The 25394-nt window shown below is 40.1% G+C and overlaps 1 protein-coding gene across 1 annotated transcript in view; it reads left to right on the top strand.

Moving 5' to 3' along the window:
• Positions 1-24821, top strand: part of LOC102434632 (neutral ceramidase) — a gene marked incomplete at its 3' end in the record, with an annotated part of 54117 nt that extends 29296 nt beyond the window's left edge. The window contains exons 6-11 of the mRNA XM_023760516.1: positions 5325-5501; positions 6747-6874; positions 7949-8026; positions 21504-21624; positions 22581-22706; positions 24735-24821. Of these exons, the coding sequence (XP_023616284.1) occupies positions 5325-5501; positions 6747-6874; positions 7949-8026; positions 21504-21624; positions 22581-22706; positions 24735-24821 (717 nt within the window). The remainder of the gene's footprint in view (positions 1-5324; positions 5502-6746; positions 6875-7948; positions 8027-21503; positions 21625-22580; positions 22707-24734) is intronic.
• Positions 24822-25394: the final 573 nt, after the last annotated feature.

The following is a 25394-nucleotide window of genomic DNA, read 5'->3' on the forward strand; positions in this document are numbered from 1 at the left end:
GAAGGCCTAAATACCTTTTCCAACGTCACTCTATCTTGGTGGTGGGGGATGGAATGGAAGCCTCTCCATTTATGGAAACATGAGGAGCGGGAGATTAAGTAATTTCCCCACCCCTACACTTACAACAAAACTGAGGTGGTCTGTTTTTATCCCCTTTTTATCCCCTTTTTATGAATAAAGAAACTATGAAATAAAAGAAACCTGAAGTCTTATTGTTTTTTTACAGAGAGGAAGGGTGAGGGATAGAGAGTTAGAAACATCAATGAGAGAGAAACATCGATCAGCTGCCTCCTGCACACTCCCCACTGGGGATGTGTCTGCAACCAAGGTACATGCCCTTGACCGGAATCGAACCTGGGACCCTTTAGTCCGCAGGCCAGCGCTCTATCCACTGAGCCAAACTGGTTAGAAACTGAGTCTTAAAGAGGGCAATTAACTTTTCCAAATTTACACACTTGGAAACTGGTCAAGTTTGGTTCTTCACACATATACCTGATCCCAGAGTGTACATTCTTAAAAGAACATTATTCTATTATCTTGGAGGGAAAAATGCATTGATAACCTGCTTTCTGCAGGGCATGTTGCTAGTCATTCAGGGGACACACAGCTAAGTGAGTCATAATCCATGTCCTCTGTGAGCTCTCTACCTCGTTGGGGAATAGAAGAAAGGTCTGTCAGGGAAATATGCAAATAACTAATTTACTGGAGTAAAGTACAGTGACGTATTAGTTATCTATTACTGATTAATAAGTAGCCCTAATGTATAGTGGCTTCAAACAACAAACACTCGTTATCTCACACTTTCTGTGGGTCAGAAATTCAGGAGTGGCCTATCTTGGGGGTTCTAGCTTAGGGTATCTTGAAATCAAGATATTGGCAAGGACCGCAGTCATCTGAAGACTGGAGTGGGGCTGGAAGATCCACTTCCAAGAATATTCACTCATGTGGCTGTTGGCAGAGGGCCTCTCTTCCCCACGGTCCATATCCTCATGACAGAGCCGCTGGCTTTCCTCAGAGCGACTAATTCAAGCGAAAGAGCCGGGAAGAAGCCACAGAGCCTTTCCTAACCCAGGCTCAGGAATTGCACACCATCACTTCCACCCTGTTCTCTTCATTGGAAGCAAGTCGCTAAGCCCATTTCACACTCCGGGATAGCAAAGTTAAATTTCACTTCTTGAAGGCAAGAGTATCATATAATCTGTGGGTATACAGTATTTTAAAACCACCACGAGGAGATGCAGGAAATGAAAATTAGGGGGGAAATTTTCAAAGTGGAAGTGACACTTGAATGGGCAGAATTTTAAATGGTTTACCTGAGGAGGGAGAGCTGAGAAATGCAGGGGACGGCAGGAACAGAGGCACAAGGGAGGAATATAGACTCTAGAGACAAAGCTTGGTTAGTTCTATTAGGACACACATAGGCATGGGATTGGAGATGTGTCTGGAAGGTGTGTTCATAATTATAGAGGTCCTGGGATGCCAGGTTGTTTTTAATTCAGTAGGTGATGGGGATTCTTAGAAAACTTTTGAGTGGAAAGGTGATGCAATCACAATTTTGCATTAGAATGATTACTCAGATGGTGAATTTGAGGTGGATTGGAATAGACTAGAAACAGAGGAGAAGACACAAATGGGCAGATTCTTTAAATTAATGTCAAGGCTCTATTGGTGAGGGTCCAGTTGGGAAAACAGTAATCACACTAGGTATTTCAAACAGGGGGGATTTAATACAGGGGAGTTTTATAATATGTCGGAAGGCTGAAAGAGCTACAAAGGGAAGATAGGCTTGCAGGAAGGATTTTAACTCTGCCTGGCGATTTCCCCTACATCATGTGACTCTCACACAAAAGTTCTAAACCAATGGGGTGGCAGTGAGACTACATGGTGGGAAGAGGTCACATTAAGTGCTAATGGATTTGGGAATGAATAGACATAAAAGTGAACACTTGACTTCGTTTCCATGATGAGTAAGGCACTGTTCTATATCCTCCTAACAACTGTATGAGGAAGACACTATTATTATGTCATTTGACAGACTGGGAAACCGAGTTGCAGAAGATCAAGTAACTCGTCCAAGATTACACTTACGAGCTGTCCGGGCTGGGCTTCACACATAGGCACCTCGGGTCCAGAGCTCATGCTCGTTACCACTGCAAATACTGTCTTTCTGAAGAATCAAAGATGGTTCTGATTGGGAAATAGTGTTGTCAGTGGTAGCAATAGGAGAGTTAAAAGGTAGACTTTGGGGGTGGAGCATGGAGGGGAGAGGGGTTTAATGTGTTGGATTGTAGACACTATCAAGTCAATAGTGGGGACCATTTAATCATCTCTTCCTAGTTTTACTTCCCCCGTGCAATCTGAGACCCAGTGGCAAGGCCTTTAAATGAACCCACTTAGTCATCCCCAGTTAACCCAAGGGAGGTTGGGAAAAATAAATGTAGCTAAATAAGTGCCATTAAGCTTACTTATTACACCTGATTTTAGGCAGGTTCTCAGTCTCAGCTTTAAGATGGATGAAATTTCAAGCATGGAATGAAGAGTAAGGATGGTTTCTGAGAGTGAGGCAGGGCAGGAAAACAGAACGACTTTCCAACTCTGTCTATGGCATGTTCCCAAGAGTGTCAGTGATAGAAAATGGAATGGAAACTGCAGAAAAAGAAGGGAGCTGTAGACACAAATATAGCTTCTTTGTTCTATGTTAAAATATCCCTCCTTTCATGAAGTAGACAACATACTACTTATAATGGCTATATGCAGGCATTGCCATTAGATGATTGAGTTCTTAATTTATTTTTCTTTTCTTTTCCTTGCAAGTCCCATGTGTCTGATTGTATCAGAGATTGTAGTTTAGGATAAGATTTCTGTGAGCTGTTTCATTGATTCTTGAATAAACCTGAAGAAATAGACTTATTTCTAAAATCCTCACATTATAGTTTTGTTTTGTTTTTTTGGAATAAAAATGGGGTAAAGGTTAGGGGAGCTTTAATGTTGGCTGGCAGTTCTTTTTTTCACTACCTTCCTATCTTGGCTACAAAGTTGTAAGAACATTAGCCTTCGACTTTAGTTAAACTTTCATGATGCCCTTTCATTGATTGTCCCCTCTTCTCCTTACACAAATTTCTTCTTCAGGAGTGCAGTAGTTGCTGCATGGAAAAGAATTAAGAGTGATGAAGATTTGGGGTTGAAATTAGGATCAAACAGAAGGAACATGGAAATTTATTGGGTGGCGAATGGGGCTTATTTGGTCAGAGGGATGTTAGTCTGGTTATATCACATTTCCTTTCCAAGCTTTACTGGTGTCTCAGATTGTTTCTGTGGATTTGGTAACCTAGCAATGGGTGTTTGGGGCATGGAGAGATTAATGAGACAAGATGGTTTTAAGATCTTCTTCCTGATTTAGTGATCACATGATTAGAATGAGAGTGGTGTAGCTCTTCATCTAAAATAGAAGAGATTGAATGGATGTCTGTGTATTAAATATATGGCACATGCATTGCTGCTACTATTCCCGTAGGTGCCAGTTGGTGAAAGCCGATCGTTAAATATTCAGGAACTCTGTGAACTGTTTATTAAACTTTTGGTAGCTTGAAATTGATTATGGTGGGAGTTTTTATACCACACACACTGGCAAACAATGCAAAGGAGGGCTCTTTTCTTTCTTTCAAAGAGACAATTATCAGGATACCACTGTGAATGCCGTACTCCAGATAGACATCACTTCTAATCAAAAAAGGTACTCTTTTCTGTTCAGCCCGGATTTGGATTCAGAATCCTTCTCAACACACACTACTTCTGACAGAAAACACAAGTAAATAGGACTGAGTGCATGAGATGAGCAGTATTTGCCATCTTTGCTATAAAAGCGTTTGTAATTGTCCCTGCTATTAGCTGTTAGAATCTTACACTGGGGAAGGTTGCTTTGGGTTTGACGCTTTTGCTGCTTTTAATGATTTTTGACACAAAAAAGTCAAAGCATCTTTCATAAAGAAGCCACAATAATACCTAACTCTAGGTTGCCATGGATTAAAGCATAATCAGAAATAGGTACTCAGCAACATCATTAATTTTCTTCCTTTTTTTATGTGTATGTATCATACAAAGGCCCTAATCATGCATTTGGATGTTCATTAATTAATTAACTAAATGAACATTTACTGAGTCTCTTTGTTAGTAGTCACATATTCCCATACAAAGGGTTATATGGAGAAGTCAGTTTAAAGCAGGAATAATCATATATCATTGTTCAGGACTTTTGTGGGTCAGGAAACCAAAGAGGCGGGGATGGGTGATTCTGATTTACGTTACCACAGAAGTCACGTAGTATCACTTCCGTGTCATGAGGTTGAACTCATGGCAGCTGTTTGAAGGCTTAACCGTGGCTGAAGGATCTCTAAGGTTGCTTACCCATGTGGCTAGCAAGTTAGTGCTGACCAGATGGTTCCTTTCCAAAGGACCTGTCCACGGGATTGCTGGGGTGTCGTTGGTCATAGCGTTGGCTTCCCCCTGATCAATAAGTGTAATGGTCGGTGCCAGGGAATATTGAGTTCTTCATGTTGGGAAGTGAGGCAGTAGAGTAAAGAGGACTTTGCACTGTCTGTTCACTGCTCCCACAGTGCTTTTCGCCCAGGTATTGCTCTCTTCATTTAAGGCTCTGATGAAGGGGAACCTCTTTGGAAAGGTCATTCCTCATGAACACCCATCACCTTCTTTTTCCTATTTGGCTTCATAACATTTACCACTGTATAATAGAATATTACATATTTCTTTTTTGTTTATTATCTTTCTCTCTCATTAGAATAAAAACTTCTTCAGAGTTTTTCCTAATGCTTGGATGGTGCCTGGATATTAATGCTATGTGTGAACAGATGAATGGGGAAGAGTACTGACTCTATAGTGAGACTTGGACCTGGATTCAGGCTCTGCTATTTATTAGATCAAATTATTTAATTTCTGCACACTTCAATGTTGTCAGCTAAAAGACAGAGTTAAAAATACACACCTCTTGAAGTTATTGTGATTTTTAAATGACATAATGTATGTAATACCTAGCATTGTGTGTGCTTGCATATAGCAAGAATCTATGAAATGTTAGCTATTGCTATGACTGTTGTTATTACTATGATGATGTACTGAAGCTATATATACCTGTATAAACTATGTATGCACTGTAGATATACCATGATGATCTAGAGAGTGAAGGGCCCCTGGGCAGACAGCGAAGTCATTGGTATGGATCAGCGATTGGGCTAATCAGAGCCTTTCTTATGCTAAGCTCCTGTGATATCTCACCTCTTAGTTCTGTTCTCTTTCTTTCTTTCTTGAAGGTCTTGAACAGACTCAAGAGTAAATATGGCTCCCTGTACAGAAGAGACAATGTGATCCTGAGCGGCACTCACACGCACTCGGGTCCGGCAGGGTATTTCCAGTACACCGTGTTTGTGATTGCCAGCGAAGGATTTAGCAATCGAACTTTTAATTACATGGTCACTGGCATCATGAAGGTAGGCAGCTCTTCTTTCCCATTCCCACTGCTCAGTGTCTTAGGAGTGTGCTATGGAGACAGTCTCTATAGAATCTTCGTCTGAGCACAGTCCTCCCTTCCCTCTTCATGACCCCCTGGTAACTCTGGTCCTGAGCTCTGGGCTGGTAGCCTGAGGCACTTATTGGGAGAGGAGGACTCTATGGCAGTAACTTCACACAGTCACCTAAAGAGACAGAAAACAATTTGTATGTGACCCTTACAAATTATAGGGCCCCACATGGTCTGTTCTTGCACGAAGTCACACAAAAAGACACCAACCCATCAAGGAACCAACATTACAAATAATTCCAATCTTTCCTTGTGTTTCCAAACATTTCCTTGTATTTCTCGAAGAGCCCAAATGGAGATCTAATTGGTAAATTTCTCAAGTCCTCTACAACAGCTTTAGGCTGACATGGTGCTCCTACCAGTACCCCCCACTTTTCTCCCACTCATAGTTTGGGTACATTTTGGTACTCCTCTCTCTCCTGTCTTCCAGTTTATTACCTTATTGCACAGGATCCTTGATAATGTTTTCTTCTTCATTCCTTTGCCTTTCAGGCGTAGTCTCTCTCTACTTTATCTTGTAAAGTCACCCCTCCATACCCCCAAATCCAGGGACCTAGTTGGCAAAAGCAGACATTTCTTTGCAACACTGTTTTTCAAATGGTGGCTAGCAACCTATAAATGGTTTTATGAAATCAATTTCATGGATTGCAATAAACATAAAAAATAAAACAAATAAAAAAATTGGAGAACACCATCGTGCATCATACACATTGTGAACTTTATTTTAGAATATATATATGCTGATACGTATTAAGTTATGATGGAAACTGTATTGCTTACTGTGCTTCTCAAAGTTTGAAAAACTCTGTCTGAGAAGGTGGTGGGCTAGGGAGGGTGGGGAGGGTGGAAATACCTACATGTTGTAGGAGTGGAGTCTCCCATTTGGGCATCTGAACTGGCAGACGTGCTGACTCACCAGCGGTGCTGATGGGCACTGTGCTTCTCCACACGGAGCACTCTCGCTCTCTCAGCCCTGAAGGCCAGTCTGTTTACTTCCAAAGGACACAGCCATGTGGTTCTCCAGCTTTCCTCTGTAAATGGGAACAGGTTGGAGACCAAGGAAACAACCCACAGGTCTCTTCTGTTTATATCGAGGAAATCATTATCCCCAATAGGATTTCTAACTTGACAGCTCTCTCTTTTTCAAAACCCACAGAGCATTGAGATAGCACACAAAAATATGAAACCAGGAAAGATCTTTATGAATAAAGGAAATGTGGATGGCACACAGATCAACCGAAGCCCCTATTCTTACCTTCAGAATCCACTGGCAGAGAGATTAAGGTGAGGAGGGTAATTATCACAGTGAAATCATGTTTCCTTTAGGAGAGAGAGACAGAATCTAAAACAGGGTTGTTTACTTGAATATGATGGGATCCTAAGAAAGTATCAGAGCTAAAATAATTTAAAAACATGTTGATAATCTAAGACAAGCAGAAATAAAAAGTAAACATTGAAAACACACAGCAACCTGTCTTCCTACTTTGAGGGCTGTGAGACTCAGTGTGAATATTTGAAGGACTCCTGCCTGTGGAATCTGACATAACTGTGGTTTCATCTTAGCTTTGTCACTCCTAGCTGGGTGACCTTTAGGATATATGGTGATGATGATAGGTGATTTACTTATCTTTATTTATTGGCTCACAGTTTCTTGGTTTGTTAAATGGAGATAAAAATGTGCATAACAAGTATTTGTTAAATTAATGAGTAGCTCTTTTTATTGTTATTCAGAAGAAATCATCTTAGTCCAAGAGACTGTGGCAAGAGAAAGGAGATAACTGAGTAAAAATACTGAAAGAACAAGAAATAAAATGAGAATAATTGAATGGAACAATTAAGGGAGATGATTAGTTTTTTAAGTGGTGAGTCAGGTTTACAACAAAGAGGGTACTTGGCTACTATGGCAATGTAAAATAATATCTCAATTTGACCACTTGACATTTTACATTTGTCTGCAATAGACAAAGAGTGAAAGGACCTAAAAACATTTTAAGTCACAGGTCCTGAACGCTTTTGATTTTGCATATTTCCTGCTAATGGAATCTGAGTAGAAATTTCAAAAAGAAATCCTTTTTGAAAGAAATACATGTTATATAATAGTGAGTATATTACATAAACATGTATATTTCACCTCCAGTGAGCCAACCTATTGCCCCTCGCTCTGGTCACAGTTGCAAGCCATTTCTTCAGCTGAGGACTGAGGTCCTGGGTGCAGGCCCCAAACTACCGCATGTCCGGGAGCCTTGCTTCCTGAGAGGCGTGTTGGTTTTTGTTTCTGTGCCAGCTTCTGCTGTTTGTCAGACATGGTGCCCAGGTTCTAACATGAAACTGACTACATTTCTTCGTCTTGGTGACTAGGTATTCTTCGGATACAGACAAGGAAATGCTAGTCTTGAAAATGGTAGATTTGAATGGAGAAGACTTGGGCCTTATCAGGTACTCTGTTTACTTTTTTTTTTTCTGTGTCAATAACTTTCCTTAATTACAAGGATGGGGTGGGGAAGAGACTGGAATAGTGGAAGCAGGGCCCGAGAGTAAGTTGAATGGTTAAGAATTCAGACTCACGAATCAGACACATCTGAGGTGCAGCCGTGGGCCCTGTGGCAAGGTTCTCAACCTCTCACCTGCCACACAGGGCTAATAAAAGATGATATAAACGTTGGATCTGGGCGAAGAAGTTCAGCACAGCATCTGGCATTTGACATAAAGACTCAGCAAATGTGAGTGCTTATGGCTATATCAAGATCTTATATGGGGACACCTGTAATACCATCAACAATAAAAAATATATTTAAATAAAAAAAAGATCTTATTTATGAAACTTCTATGATGGTAGACAATTATCTCTTCGTAAATGAAAAAAACAATCTGACCAACTAGGAAAATGAATATGGATTTGAGGTTATTTACCTGTTTTCCTGAAAGGATCAAGGGAAGTCTAGTGTAGGGCAATGCTAATTAGTGATGAAAGCAGAACTGAGACCACCTAAAGCAGTGGTTCTCAACCTTGGCTGCACATAGGAATCACCTGGGGGTACTTTTTAAATTCCTGATTTCTGGGTCTCATTCTTCCGTAAATTCTTTTTCTTTGTTATTGGGTGGAGCCACAACATTAGTAACAAAGAAACAGAATTTCCGGAGGATGAGGCCCAGAAATCAGGATTTTAAAAAGATTCCCAGGTGATTCTAATGTGCAGCCAAGGTTGAGAACCACTGACCTAAAGGAAGCAGATGATGTGAAAGTACAGCTTGGCACCGATTGATTTTAGCAAATTTTTTATAAACAAGGAAATATGGGGATTTTTTCTTGAAAAATAAGGCACTTACATTCATAGGTGATTTTGCTCACAGCCATTGGAATGACTCAGGCTGGGTAACAGTGCAGACACCTTGACGTGTAGACTTCCAAATGACGCGGAAATGCCCTAAGAAAGTGTATGCTTGCATTCGGGTTCGCTCTGGGCTCTCATCCCTCTTAGCTCTGTTACTTAGGCCAAGTTATGTGACTGCTCTGTGTCTCAGTTTTCTTATGTGTAAAATTGAGGAGTAAAGGAAGTCCTTAAAAATGTTGATAGTAAGTGTTAGTAAAGGTGGTGAGGTTCTGCCAGGTAGAATTATGAAATATTTAAGTGAAAGGTTCTATGTGAGTAAAATGAACAGTAAATTAAAAGTAAGAAGGGGTGAAGATAAACATTAAAGACTATGACCCACAGTCATAGTTGGTAGAGAATAGCATGGTAAAGAGTTCAGGTTTTAGGTGTAGGCTTTAAGACTTGGGTTCAAATCCCCACCCTGACACTTATTAAACCTGTGGCCTGGGGAAAGTAACTCCATTACTTACACCTCAACTATTCTATTTGAAAATGGGAATAATAATAACTCACAGGTTGTGTGACGATTAAATGAGATAATGCACGCAAAGCTCTAGTTTTGTGCCTGACACAGACAAAAGTTCAATAATTTTAGCTAAGAGGTAAGAAATAGAATAATATTCTACCTCTTCTAAAAACTCCATTATTGGCATATCAGAGTGCTTAGAATTCTTAGCATTGGAGTTATTTCTTTGGGTTTAAAGTGAGGACACTAAAAACTCCCTGATAAGATAAACTTTATTATATGGGTTGACGTAATAGGACTCATCTCTTATAATAAATTTATCTACTGATTAGTTGCTACCTAGCATTTAACTCAATAGACTTTCTAGATGTCAGGTATACTTGGCATATGTGATGATGAATAAGTCATAGTCCCCATCTTCAAGGGTCTTGTAGGCTAGTTGGGTGATTGTGACCTGAAGCAGAAATAACCTTCCATTGTTTTTATAACCTTTTTTGTTATCCTTGTTGTAATTGCTCCTCCAGTTGCCTCTTGTTGAATAGTGAAAGTTGCTCTTTGAACACATTGAAAATGATCCAAAAGAGAGTCAAATTTGGGTGCCAAGGAACTCAGCCAGCACATGTAGGTGCCTGATGTTAGAATCCAAAGTTATGAGAAATTTGGAAGCATAGAACCTCAGGTTTTCAGAAAACAGAGGTAATCTAGTTCAAAATTCAGCTAAGTCCTAGAAAGGTGACATGGCCTGCCCAGGGCCACAGCTGAGACTCTTCTTCACACTGAAAACAATGTTGAAGTTCATCATTTATTCCTTGCTACTTTCATTTTTGTTTCTATTTCTTTGTTCAACAAGTTTGCCCTAGGCACCTAGCTGTGTGCCATGCAACACTTCCCAGTCCTTGGAATAATGCATTTCCTGGTCTTGAAATCAGAAATCAGATACCTCAGAATCACCTTGGAATCAAATACCTGTATTCTGTGCCCTTTGAGCAAATCCCCTAAACTCTGTGAGACTCAGTTTCTACACTTATCCAATGTAGATTTAGCATCTTCTCTCTACATAGAGACTATTCATGTATTCATTCATTCAATATTGTGGAATATATGTGTCATTAGCTGAGCTTCTATTATAGATACACTGATGAGCAAAAATTGATATAGTTGCTACCTTTACAGGACTTACAGTCTACTGGTAGAGACAAAAGGTATTCAAATAGTCATACAAATACATATATAATGATAATTGGGTTAAGTGCTAAGAAAGGAAGGCTTGTAGAGCTACCTTAAAGAGATTTGACATGGTCAGGGAGCCTAGGAAAGGCGGCCCTGAGGAAGTGACGATAGAGCTGAAAACGGAAGGAAGGGGAGGAATTAACCAGCAAAATGGGGAGTGGAAAAGGACTTTTAACACAGATGGACAAGCATGTGCAAAAGTCCTTTTTGAGGCCCATTTGAGGAACTGATAAAAGGTCTGCGTGGCTAAAGTGCAAAGGATATTGTGAGATAAAGTTAGAGGTGGAGATTAGATACCAGGATAAAGATTTTGGTCTTTATAATCGACGGGAATGGAAAATCATTAAAGTGTTTTAAGCTGGGGTTGGGAGTTGAGAGGTCTTGAAGGGTTAGGAAGAGTGATGATGGCTTGAAGAAAGAAATAGGATTATGTGCATGAAACTATTTAATACTGTTAAGTCCTCTACAAATACTAGACCACTATTTGCTCCAATTGATCTAAAGGAAATATTTTTGCCTGATACTGCCTTATGCAAAAACAGTCAATGATTGTTCTCCAGCTGTGGAGAACATGTTTGGAATGTTTTGAATTCTGAGTTAAAAGGTGAGCTGTGTGGCATTTATAAAATTCACTTGGAGAGCATTTGGCATGACATGGCTTCTCTTTGTCGGAACTGTAAGGAAGGTCTGAGTAGGTGTTTGAGTAATTGCTCCATTGCCTTCTGCTTTATACACTGAAACTCCTCTCATTTTTACAGAAAGGGTCATTTAAAGGGGCCCTTTAAAGGCACATTTTAAAAAACAACAGGGACAGTGATAGTCTAATTAGTAGATTTGTGTAACCTACTTGAATAATTTTTGTACCCCCTTAAAAAAAATCCAATTTATGAAATTACACTAATTTGTTTGAATGAGAGTGGCTTATAGGCCTCAGTCATGGTGTGTGTGTGTAAATCTTCTCTACCATCCAAGACTATGACTTCTCAAATGATAATGTCCCACTGTCTGTTCCCTATGGCTCTCTATTCTACCCTTATTATGCCTCAGTGTACTTAACCCCGCTCAGAGAGCAAATGGGGAAACCTCAGTGACTGCCTTTCACTAACCATTCTTGACCTCTTCTCTTTTCTCCATCTCATCTTGTCTTTAAACCGTCTCCATTACCATTAGCTGGTTTGTGAATCCCTGGTCTCTCGTCACATCCTTCACTGAATTTCTCTTTCCTGTTCTGCCCCTTCTACACTGTTGTGAAATTTGCTGCTGTCTTCCTGCTCCACCTTTCCTATCAGTCCGTCTGTCTTGTTTTCTCCAGGAGAGCATACATAGGCCCTGGCTGTAAGCTTTCATTCGATGTCTGAGCTATCAACCTACAAAGTGAAGGTGCTTAGTAAGGGCTCATTGATAACAAGAGCTGACTGATAACAGAGAAATCATGCTTGTTAATTAGTCCCAAGTTGAGAAACCAGAGCCATAAAAATCAGCTGTCATAACTAGTAAAAGACGCTGGACTTACTTGATTGTTGGATCTCTGGAAAATTCTTAATCCAAAGAGACTTAGAAAGTTGTTATTTTTTTTTCAAGTTTTTCCACTGGTATAAAAATAATATGTACTCAGCAGTGAAAACTTGAAAAATATAGGAAAGTAGAGAGAAAAATTAACTCAGTTATCCTTCATCAAGTCAACCATAGTTAATATTCAGGTACATTTTCTTCTGCCCTGTCCCTACATGGAACACATTATAAGGAGTCAGCGCGACTGAAAGGTCAATCTGTACACGTGGATGCTTACTTGGTTTCTCTCACTCTGAGCACTAGAAGCTTTAAAATACTGTGAAAATTATTAATGATATTATCTCTGTGTACTAAGACTATCAAGTGAGTTTTTTTTGTAGTGACTCTATATATAAATGAGTTTTTTGGTCTCAAAGTCTATGTACTTATGTTAATTAGCTAACTTATTTCTCTCTGCAGGTTAGAATTTTCCATGAATATTTTGCTGTTATTTTCTTTCTTTTCTTTGTTCTTACATTTTAGAGGTGTCTCTTATAAATATCATATAACTTTTTTTTTAACTCTATGTCTTTTAATGAGTGAGTTTGATCTCAGGAATTATGATTATTATATATCTGGATAATTTTCTGTATCTTTTCACTTTGTGCCATTTGCCTCACTTTTTCAATGCTTTTCCCCCTAACCTCTTACCTTTTTAGGATTGATAGGGCTTTTAAAAAAAAGTTTTAAATGGCAGATTGTAGTTTCCAAAGATGGTCACAATGACTGTCATCTCATATCCTATATAATAAAAAGATAATATGCAAATTGACTGGACAGTGGAACGACCGGTCGCTATGATATGCACTGACCACCAGGAGGCAGACGCTCAATGCAGGAGCTGCCCCCGGTGGTCAGTGTGCTCCCACAAGCCGGGCAAGCGCAGCAGCACTGGTGAGAGCCCCGCCACCACAGCAGCGCTAAGCTGGTTGGACATCCCCTGAGGTCTCCTGGACTGCTAAAGGGTGCAGGCCAGCTGAGGGGACCTTGCCCCCCCCCCCCCGCCCCCTGAGTGCACAAATGTCATGCACCGGGCCTCTAGTAGTCCATATAAAGTGGCTGTGACAGTCCTCATCAAAAAGTGAAGGTGGTTTCTCTGATCTTTGAAAATTGCCTGGAGCTGGGAGTGCTTTGCTGAATAGAAAATGGCAGATGTAACAGGTGCCAGGGCTGGAATCTTTTTGTTTTTAGTAGATTTTATTTTTAGAGAAGTTTTAGGTTTACAGAAATTTTAAGCAGAAAGTACAAAGGTTTCCCATATACCCCTTGGCCCCCAACAACGTACACCCCTGACTTATCAACAACCAGGAACATCCTACACTAGAGTGGTACCTTTGTTATAAGTGGTGAACCTACATTGACAAGTCACCATCACCCACAGTCCATAGTTGGCATTACAGCTCTTTCTTGGTGTTGTATCAAGTGGTTGTTGTGTGTGTGTTTTTAATCATTTGGAGATCCTGGGACTTTGTAACGTCTCTTAACATTTTGTTACATAGCTTTATAGATCTTTTGCTAATCATATCCACTTTTTAATTAAACAAGTAATACTTTATTGTATGTACACTTTGGTAACATTTTTCATTTAGAGACACCTTATGAATATCTTTCAATGCTACATAGCGGTTTTTTAATTCACCCTTTAAAAATGGCTGTATTCTATTATATATCTGATAATGTGTTCAGCTATGCAGCAATCATTTGATATTTAGTTTATAGTTTTTTCCACCATAAAATACACTGTAATAAGCATTCTTGAACAGATACCTTATGTATTTGCCAATGATTTCCTTAAACTAAATTCCTAGAAGTGGGATTGCTGAGACAAAGAGGCATGCTTCTGATTAAGACTTTTCTCATAAATGGCCAAGTGGCCGCCTGAAAAGGTTTTGCTGGTTACATTCCTGCTTCCCCAACCTGAGCAGTGTTGTTTCCCCAGCTCTTGCCAATCTTGGTGATATCATCCTTTACAATGGTTGCTAAGAAATAGACTCCAAAAGCCAACTCACTATTGTTTTTCTTTCTTCAATTTCTAGTTAAGCTGAATTTAAAAAGTATTCTTGTTGGTCATTTCTTGTTTTACTGTTGTTGATAGCTTAATCATACCAGGTAAGACAAAAGATTTTTGACTGTAGTAACTTAATGGGATCCACCCAAGCCAGATACCTCTCCCGTAACATTATTCAGAGGGGATTTTTCACCCAGGATTTTTGAAAATAACAAATGGAACAGTTGAGAATGTACATCTCTCCTCTGGAGCAGTGATGGTAGGAGGGTTCTCCAGGATGCTGGCCACCAAGTTTACTTATTCCTTCAGAAGGGCCCTCGGCTACCGCTCATTGTCCTCCTTGAATGTGGGAAAGCTGGTGTGTATTCATTGCTTCTGCTTGTTTAAAATGCAGGCCACTCCTTGGGTCAAATTCTGGGCCCAATAACCCTTCCCGTATAACACAGTAAAACACCCTTTCCTCGCTCTCCCCAAACAATTTGTAATAGGGCAGGTGAGGAGGACTGTAAGGGAGGTGAAAAAGAGCTGTGTTAGTCAGGACACTTAATGCCAAGTGTCACAGCAGACAATGTGAAATTCTTGTGGCTTAACACAGTGAAGACTTATTTCCCATTCGTGCAAAGTCTACTGAAAATTAGGTGGTCCTTTTGTTCACATGTACCAATGCCAGAGCTATTCTCATGCGCTACCCTGCTAGTAGCCCCGGGAAATAGAAGCACGTGGGTATTTTAAAATTTTTTATTTATTTTTTTACTTTACTTTTCAGTTACAGTTTATATTCAGCACTATTCTGTAATAGTTTCAGATGTATAGCATAGTGGTTAAAAAATCATGTGATTTTCAGAGTGGTCCCCCCAATGTTCCAAGTACCGACCTGTTATTAGAATATTATTGACTATATTTCCTCTGCTGGAATGTACATCTCTGTGGCTATTCTGTAACTACCAATCTGTACTTCTCAATCCCTTCACCATTTTTACCCAGCCCCTCAATTCTCCCTCCCCATCTGGTGGCTAGGACTTGGCACACGGGTATTTTGTAAGCCCTCAAGTCTCTGCCACAAGAGGGCAGCGTTTTCTCATTTAATTATTTCATGCCTATATCATTTAAGTTGAATATACATGTTTTGAATACACACACACACTCACACCATTATGTTAATCTTAGGAAATATATATACACACATGTATTCAGAGCTTCATAGCTCTTTTCCCTTTATATTGGTAATCATCAGCAGCAGCAGCTGCAGAAGTATCAATATCATCATCATCATCATCATCATCATCATCATCGTGATGACTTATTCCATTCTTATAGATATACTAGAGGCCCAGTGCATGAAATTCATGCATATGGGGGGGATCCCCTTCAGCCAAGCCTGCACCCTCTCCAATTCCATGACCTCTTGAGGGATGTCAGACTGCCGGTTTAGGCCTGATCATGGGGATCGGGCCTAAACCGGCAGTCGGACATCCTTCTCACAATCCTGTACTGCTGGCTCCTAATTGCTCACCTGCCTGCCTACCTGGTCACCCCTAACTGCCCCCCGCGCCTGCCTGGTCACTCCCAATTTCCCCCCCTGCTGGCCTGGTCGCCCCCAACTTCCCCCCACCCCCGCCAGCCTGGTCGCCCCATGCAGCCTGCTGTTCAGTTGTTTGGTCGTCCCTCGCTAACCCCCCTGCTGGCCTGGTTGCCCCACGCAGCCTGCTGTTCAGTCATTTGGTCGTCCCTCACTAACCCCCCTGCCAGCCTGGTCGCCCCACACAGCCTGCTTGTTCAGTCGTTTGGTTGTCCCTCACTAACCTCCCTGCCGGCCTGGTCGTAGGCAGCCATCTTGTGAGGGCATGAGGGTCAATTTGCATATTACCTCTTTATTATATAGGATTTGATCAGTCTTTAGATGTATTTGTTCCTTTAATTGTCAAATGCTGTGAGGTAGATACTATTATCTTTATGATACAGATAGAAATACGGAGGTTCTGTATTAAGTAACTTCTATTAAGTAACAGATTAAGTAACCTGTGTCTGACTGTGGAGCTATACTCTTAGCCACTAAAACATATGGCCTCTGTATTAGTTTCTTAGGGCTGCCAAAGGAAATTACTATAGACTGGCTGGCTGGCTCAAAACAATAGAAATTAACATTCTCACAGGTCAGGAGGCCAGAAGTTCAAAATCAAGATGTTGGCAGGGTTGGTTCTTCTGGAGGCTCTGAGGGAAAGCCTGTCCCATGCTTCTCTCCTAGTTTCTGGCAGCTTCCAGCAATTCTTGGCTTGTAGCCAAACCACTCCAATCTCTGCCTCCATCTTCCCATCAGCTACTTCTCCAACTCTCTTTGTGCCTCTCTTTGCTACCAGGTCACCAGACATTGGATTTAGGCCCAACCTAAGCCAGTAGTATCACTTGCTCTTTACCTTGATTACATTTGTAAAAACTCTATTTCCAAATAAAGTCACGTATTGAGATTCCAGTAGACATTTTTTTGGGGGGAGGGGGTACTATTCAACTGAGTACAGCTTCCTCTATTGTATTTACCCAATAAGCTCCTTTGTTGTTACATGGAACTCCCATGTTCATAAACACTTTCTTTGAATGGATGGATGTACAATATTCTCTTTCCCCATTGGTGGACATTTAGGTAGTAGAGGGTGACAGCTAGCACATAGGACCTTGATGCAAATCACACACAGGTGTTCCCTTCCCTGGGCTGACCGAGGTGCCCAGGTAGGTGAGCGGAGCAGCGGCCGGATTTCAGCTTCCACTTAACTGCTCTGTCAGTCACCTTTCTGCATGTGGGACATGATGGCCCAGGCCTGGGAGAATGGAACCTAGGATGGTTTGTTACCATTTTAGAATATTTAAGAAGCTCAATTTTTGCATTTGGCTTTTTTTTCTGTTTCAAATTAGGAAGCACACAATGTCCACATTGAAAGAGGCCCTAGAAATCTTTTGCTTCAAATGCCTCCATAACATCAGATGAGAAAATAATTATAATATCCTATAATAATTTGGTGTTTATTGTTTCACATAGCATAGTTGAAATGTATTATTTTTCAGTCTTGGGAAAAGAGACTCAGAAATTTTAACTAACTTTGCTACTAAACAGGGTAAAATATCAACTCTCTTGTCTTTCCTCAGTACCTTGCTTGGCTCAGGCTGACTCAAGTCGAGCCCTGCTTCCTCTTGTACATCCCAGCTGTGCCATAATCATTATTTTAAAATGTTTATGAACAGGGACATAGTCCTCCTTTTATGTCTGTAGTCTGGTTTCTTTTGAAACTACCTACACCTTTCTTCCTCTCTTTTGAACTTTGCTTTGATGAATATATTTCTGACCAGATAAAAGAAGTTGCGAGTACAGCCTTCTTAACTTGAAATGACCACCTTTGTTCATATCTTTATACATATTCATAATTTATACTATTACCACAGTACTTTGGTTGCTGTGACAAGCCTGATATTTCAATAGCACATATTTCAAAGGCAGCGAAGAAAATATATAGCATCTTCTTATTCTGATATATAAGTAACTTTTTTGAATGCTTTTTAAATTTTTTTTATAGAGAAAAAGTTCAATTAATTTTGTAAGGGCTAAAGTAAATGAAAATAACTCAATGAAATAAATAAGAATTCAAGTTCGTAGTCTAATTAGTAGACCAAAATTCTTAGCATTTACCTTCTCCACAGGTATTTTTGTGATTTCTTGATGGTATAGAACTCAGCTCATTCCTCTCTGTGTTCCTTGGGGTTTAATGCAATGCCAGCCATACACGTGGCTGCTAATAAGTTCATGTTGATTGAATGAATGGCACAACCACCTCGGCTCTTTTCCTTATGTGTTCCGCTCTGGCCACTGTGACTACCTGTTATCTGGACACGTTGCCCCTCGTCCCACCTGCATGCCTTTGCAATGAATGACTTTTCTCCAGTGACCTCCCCCCTTCCAGGTTCCTACTCATCTTTTAAGATCCAAATGTCAGATCCTCCACGAAGCATTTATTAAGGTCACGATGATGCCTCATTCATCTCTATGTCCCCAGCATCTGGCACAGAGTCAAAGTTATGAAATGTGCATTGAAATGAGAAAGTGAATGAACAGAGGGACAGAGTCAGTATCCCATAGCAGATAAGAACGTGGGCTTTATGGTCTGACAAACCTGGATGCATATCCTGCTTCTTGACTTGCACCTGGTGACCTTGGTCAGGTTATGTCATCCCTCTGAGACTTCTTTTCATTGGTTGTCAAATGAGGATAATGACAGCATCTGACTCCACGGGTTCTTGGTAAGGATAAACTGAGATCCTGTTTGGAAAATCCTTCACCTCATGCGTGCTAAATGATAGCGCTGATAGACTCGTTCTACAGCTTTCCTTCGATTGCACTGGAGAGGCTGTGGTCTGGCCGGCCTCAGTGTGATTGTATCAGATGGAAATATTTTGGCTGGGGAGTCATGGAATTGTCATGGTCACCACCCCATTTTCAAATGGAATAGAACAGAAAAGCAGACTCCAGCTAACCAGAAAGCACTACTAGAGTAGAATTTTCTTGGCACTTAGATTTCAGGAGAAAGAGACAAACCACGAAATAGAAACGAATGTAAGGGTTTTTTAAAATATAGAAACCTTGCAAGTAAGTTCTAGGGGATGACCTCTGAACTGTGTTCAGCCTAAACCTCTGTAGTTTTGCACAGTGGAAAATATATACCATAGGCATTCAATTAATCCTACCAGCTGGTGATTTGGCCTTACACTGTTTCTAAAAAAAATTGAAATGGGTGTCAAGATAAAAAAGAAACTATTATGAAAAGTTTCAAATATATACCAATTTAGAGTGATTAGTCTAATAAATTTCCACATAACTATGAATCAGCTCAATTAATAGTTATTCAATGAGAAATATTCAATCAACTCAATAATTAGCAATATTCTGCCATTCTATTTCATTCTTCTGCTCCTTTTTACTTGTGTGTTTTGCTAGAGTATTTAAAAGCAAATGCTAGACATATTTTTTCACTCATCAATATTTTAGTATCAGATAAACACTTTTTTTTAAAAAATATATTTTATTGATTTTTCACAGAGAGGAAGGGAGAGAGATAGAGAGAGTTAGAAACATCGATGAGAGAGAAACATCGATCAGCTGCCTCCTGCACATCCCCCACTGGGGATGTGCCCGCAACCCAGGTACATGCTCTTGACCGGAATCGAACCCGGGACCTCTCAGTCCGCAGGCTGACGCTCTATCCACTGAGCCAAACCGGTTTCGGCAACACTTTAAAAGTATAATTATAATCTGTTATTATAGCCAACACAATTAAAATTAATTTCTTAATAGGATCTAAAACCCAGCCCATGTTCCGTTTTCCTGATTGCATCAATAAGTCTTTTTAAAAATATTCATTGGGTGACATTGGTCAACATAAACATATAGGTTTTGGATATGGGTTTCTATGTTACAAGATCTGTATATTGTACCATATGCCCACCACCAAAGCCAGATCTTCTGCTGTCACCTTCTATTAGGTCCTAATAAGTCTTTTATAGTTATTTTGTTTGAATCAGTATCCCAGCACAGTTCACAAATGCTATTTGTTGGCTACATGTCCTAAGTCTGTTAATTTGTAACCATTCCCCTCCTTTGTTTCCATGCATTTATTTCTTTTTTATTCTCTAATATATTTTTATTGATTTCAGAGAGGAAGGGAGAGGGATAGAAAGATAGAAACATCAATGATCAGAGAGAATCATTGATCAGCTGCCTCCTGCTTCCCCACCCACTTGGGATTGAGCCCACAACCCAGGCATGTGCCCTTGACTGGAATTGAACCTGGGACCCTTAAGTCCACAGGCTGATGCTCTATCCACTGAGCCAAACCAGCTAGGCCATGCATTTATTTCTGTAAGAATTTTTAAATAGGTAAATATTTCACAAAAACAAGGTTTGTGGTTTCTCTTGGGAAAAAAAAGGAAGATCTGGCAGCCCTGGCTCACACTCCCAGCTGGCACATGGTGAGACTGTAGCCCTTCCCGCATGCTAGTGCCTGAAGACCCCCACAGTCCTCACTAGTCCCTGTTGCACCAACCAGCTCACCCCATTGACGTTGCCTACCCAGCCCCCATGGGCGTTATGCTGGCCACCTCTGACCTACATATACATCTATTGGGCAATGAGCACTGAATCCTGAGTGATGACCTTCAAGTCCAAAAACATCCTCAGTCATTATGTCAGTGTTCAGTTTGGTGCCCTGTATCATGTAGGTAGGAATGGAAGCTGAAATGTTTCAAAAGTTTTCAGTGAAGGATTAGATCAACAAAATCTTTTTTAAAATCCTAAATTAGCTTAAAACTTTATGAACTGGCATGTCTCTTGTCTTGATCATTCCAGTTCATCTGCTTTACAGCCTTTCATTCTGTAAGTTTCTTTTTTACCGTGTGGAGGTTTGATCTACAAAGGCCACTGGACAAGGTGTCACAAGACCCAAACTTGAGCCTTGGTCCTATGGCAAGTGGGCCACCGTTTTGCTTCTCTGAGACCCTTGCAGAGTGGAGGTATTAACAGCCTATCTCTCAGGGTTGTTGTGAAGTTCAAATAAAGTAACAGATGTGATGTTAATTTGTAAACTGTATAGCTCTACACATAAGCTATTACTGTGCAGGAGGCTATATTGAATTATGCGTACCATCCTCTTTCATGCCTCCATGCCGTTACTCTGCTGTTCTCTCTCCTTGGGATGCCCTTAAGAATGAATTGCTCGTCATCTGTGGTCCCCAAACACTTTATAACCTTCATCACACTGTAGTAAGGGCGTTTGTTCACATCTTTGTCTTCTGGAAGATTCTGAAAGCAAACTGCAGTTTATTCAGGGCTTGGCACACAGCAGACTCTCAGTAAGTGTCTGTTGAATTCGTTTGGACTGATTTGAATAATTATCATATGTGTGCCTTCTTGAAGGACAAAGTCTATGTCATACAGTTTTTTAGGTATATCACCTGATAACTGACCAGCCTTGGCTCTTGTTAAAAGCTGCTGCTACTGCTGCTGATGATGATGATGAAGAAATATTCATAAAAATAGTTTTGTATTTTACATTTAAGTCAATGATCAGACTTCTTAAGTATATTATTAGTAATGTAAGCTCATTAACAATGAAAGCACCTAAATGTGAATGCCTATGATTAAGTATTTTTTTTTTCCGTTGGGGAGAACTTAACAGAAATCCCAGTCATCCTTTTTGGCCCCAGTTATCTGATTTTCTTCATTAATTTAGGCTTCTTGCTCTGTTACAGCTGGTTTGCCATCCACCCTGTCAGCATGAACAATAGCAATCATCTTGTAAATAGTGACAATATGGGCTATGCATCTTACCTATTTGAGCAAGAGAAGAACAAAGGACATTTACCTGGACAGGTAAGAATTTGTGTTATTGAAAACTTCACCTTAATTCATTGAGTATCATCACTCATGCAATATTCAAAATAGTTGAGTCAAGTTTTCAGAGTAAAGTGTCAGTATGGGCATCACATACTGATATACTTGTATAAAAAAAAATTCATCTTACCTAGTAGGAAAAGAAAAATTCAAAATGACCAAGAAACTGTGTCAAACACTACCTATATTGATGGCTTCAAGAACCATTTTGTGTGGTGAACACACAATACAATATACAGATGATGTATTACAGAATTATACACTTGAAACCTATATAATTTTATTAACCAATGTCACCTCAATAAATGCAATAAAAAGCCACTTGGAATAGTTCCAAGCAAAAAAAAAAAAACAAAAAAAAAAACAGAATGGCAGGACAGTGGCTTGAGGTTACTGCCTTGTACCACTCTAAAAGGTTACGCGTTGTTACTTCAGGTTGAGGAGATAGAGAAACAATGCGTGGAAGCACAAGCCTGGATGGTGGATACTGTATTTAGGCTCAATTTCACAACAGGAAAGTCCGGATTGGCTCCTCTCTTTTTAAGCCAATACAATATGTATTTTTAAAGGGCAAATGCATCTTGGATCTCTAGGTTCAACACCAGCGGCAAAATTGACATGTCAGCCTTTTGTAACTTGTTGTTGAGCACTGTGTTCCTTGTCAGCGTGCTTCTGCTTGAGGCACAAATTTGAAAGTGTCCTGCTTCAAGCCGCTCTATTGATAATTGGAAAGTCGTGAGTAACAACAGGAACGCTGACTGTACTGGGAGCCTTTTCCGGAGTAAAGCATTTCCTTAGATTATTGTATGTTCACCCTCCTTTTTATTGTGTGCAAATGGTTTTGGATACTTCACCGAAGCAGATGGAATGTTTGCGTTTTGAATGGGAGGCGTGGGGAAGAAAGAATAAAAGGCAACTGCTGTTTCTCTTGGCAGGGGCCGTTTGTAGCAGCCTTTGCTTCATCAAACCTAGGAGATGTGTCCCCCAATATTCTCGGCCCACGTTGCGCCAACACGGGAGAGTCCTGTGATAACGCCAACAGCACTTGTCCCATTGGCGGGGTAGGTACCTATGCCAGGAAATCTTCGCTTTGGCATGTCATGTATCTTTTATGTTTGAAGATTCATCGTTCATTGACAGGTAGGTTTTCCTCAAGTATACACCGGCCTACGTACCTCTATCAACTGCTCTGCTCAAAAGCACCCACGAAATGTCAATGAGATAAAATTATAATTTCCTATGTGATTGTGAAGTTTTTTGAATGGTGAGGCAATTTAGGAAATGTCAGAGATTAAATATCCTTCCCCAAACGTGGGCCGCCTGAAACAGGATGCCTGGGCATTTCTGCGGAAACAGTACCCCAAACTGTCTGCCCGAGACATTGCTCACTCATTAGTAAAGCTATGGATTAAGAAAAACAACCACACACACAAAAACAATATAAGATAATTTTTTTTCTTTTAAAATTGCAAAAATCTTGCTGTCAGAACTCCAACAATAAGAAAGCATAGCGAACAGTCAAAAGTGAAAGACCCTATCACCTTCATCCTGCCCCCCACTTCCAGCAGTTACCTATGGAATGACTTCCTATGTATTTGTCTGGGTAACCACAAACAACATTTATAACTTACTTACTGATTTTTTTTATTGGTCCAGGATTTCAGTTTTCCACTCAACTTTGTCTTAAAAATATTTTATGACTATATGTGGATAAGTGTGGTAAGTTTCAAAGGCAAATGAGGCTGCACCATTATTTATTTACCCCCCCCCCCCAGCTCATTTAGATTATTCAGCTTGGACATGAGCAGCAGATGCTAATTTCTGGGTCTTATTCTTTGTGTTTAAAGAACATTTCACCTGTAATATTGCTTTTATTTAACACTATTTCTGGGCTATTTACTTTATTCCAATCAACCCCACCCAATGAGCAATACAGTTTCAACAATTACACTTTTCTATTATATATTGCTATTTTTATGTAGAAAGTATTCTTTGTTACCCTTTATTTGCAACATTTCTACACATTAGAAATTGTTGATAGGTATATATTTATTGTTCATATGGAGATAATCTAACTCAATATGGATGAACCAAAAGGTATTAATAAAGATATTTTCCTTATTGACTTTTCCAAGTTCCTAATATTTTAAAGTCTTAGTTTGTCATAAACAATACAACCCCCCCTTGATTTGTCAGTTGTCTTTCAGCTTTACTTATGTTTTCATTTTCCACATATGAATATTTAAAATGTTTAAGTTGTCAGATGTATTTAGCCTGTTCTATATAATTTTAGAAGGGTCTTCTATACCCTTAAGACTTTAAAATATATGCACTCTTGTTTTCAATACTTTTTATTTCATTTGTAATATTGAAACATGTGATTAATCTCAAATTATTCTGATGTAAGAAATAAGGTATAGAGTCATATTTATTTACTGATTTTTTCCCCCCGACAGTCAGCTAGCTTTTCCAATATAATTTTAACTGAGTTTCAGTTTAAGGTGATCATGACCAAGGACCACAGGCAAGAACAAGCAAGTAGAGACGTGTGCAGCCAATGGAGAGATGCGGAGTTAGGTCTTAGCTACCTGAATAATCTTTGGCAAATCCTCTAACACACGGAGCCTCATTTTCCTTATTTTTAAGTTAGGTGCTGGAATAGATGATTTCTAAAGGTGTTCGCTGCTCCAATACAAGTAATGCTTTTGTTTTTCGTAACCTATAAGTTGAGAGAATATCTGAAAAGAAAAGCTATAATGTGTCTTAAAATTATATTTGCTTAGATTCACTTGTAATGGTCCATTTCTTAAAATAATTGCTTTTCAAAAAATACATTTTTATTGATTTCAGAGAGGAAGGGAGAGGGAGAGAGAGATAGAAACATCAATGATGACAGAAAATCATTGATCAGCTGCCTCCTACACATCCCCTACTGGGGATCAAGTCCGCTACTCCGGCATATACCCTGACTTGGAATTGAACCGTGACCTCCTGGCTCATAGGTTGATGCTCAACCACTGAGCCATACCAGCCAGGCATAAAATACTTGCTTTATTCACCAAGAACACATCTGTCTCATTTTGTTCCAGGCTACCATGTGCATGGCTAGGGGACCTGGACAGGATATGCTCGACAGCACACAAATTATAGGACGGGCCCTCTACCAGAAAGCTACGGTAAGCCGTGCACCCACTCTTTGATCTTCGTTTAAAACTAGAGGCCTGACGCATGAAATCTGTGCAAGGGGCTCGGCGCTTGCAGCCCCGGCTTCGTCCAGAAGGTCGTCCAGATGGGTCCTCTGAAAGGTCATCCGGACTGTCGTTCTGCTGTTCGGTCTAATTAGCATATTAGCTTTTTATTATATAGGATTATATAGGATTGTTCTTGAAGATCTGCTGACATTGTTCTTTAGGAAGTCCCTTACTGTGAGGAAGACAAGAGCTCAAGCAGCACCGACGGGTCTGGAAAGCTGGTTGCTGCTGCAGGGCAGTTGGGAAGGTTTCTTGCACAAGCCACACAGGAATCTCTCTCTGACTGCCTGGTCAACCACTTACAGGAAGTTCATTTTACTTCTGCCAGAGGGCTTGCTTCGGGCAGTGGGATGATAGCTAGATTGTAAGGTTTTCAATTAGCGTGGTATATATGACCAGACTGTTTCAGAGGCGCGGAAATCTCTCAGGAACTTGCCTGCCAAATCACTTAGCCATTTCTTTTTAAAAATCTTTATTGTTGAAAGTATTACAGATGTC

Source organism: Myotis lucifugus, unplaced genomic scaffold (genome assembly GCF_000147115.1).
Source record: "Myotis lucifugus unplaced genomic scaffold, Myoluc2.0 scaffold_184, whole genome shotgun sequence".
Taxonomy (NCBI): Eukaryota; Metazoa; Chordata; class Mammalia; order Chiroptera; family Vespertilionidae; genus Myotis; species Myotis lucifugus.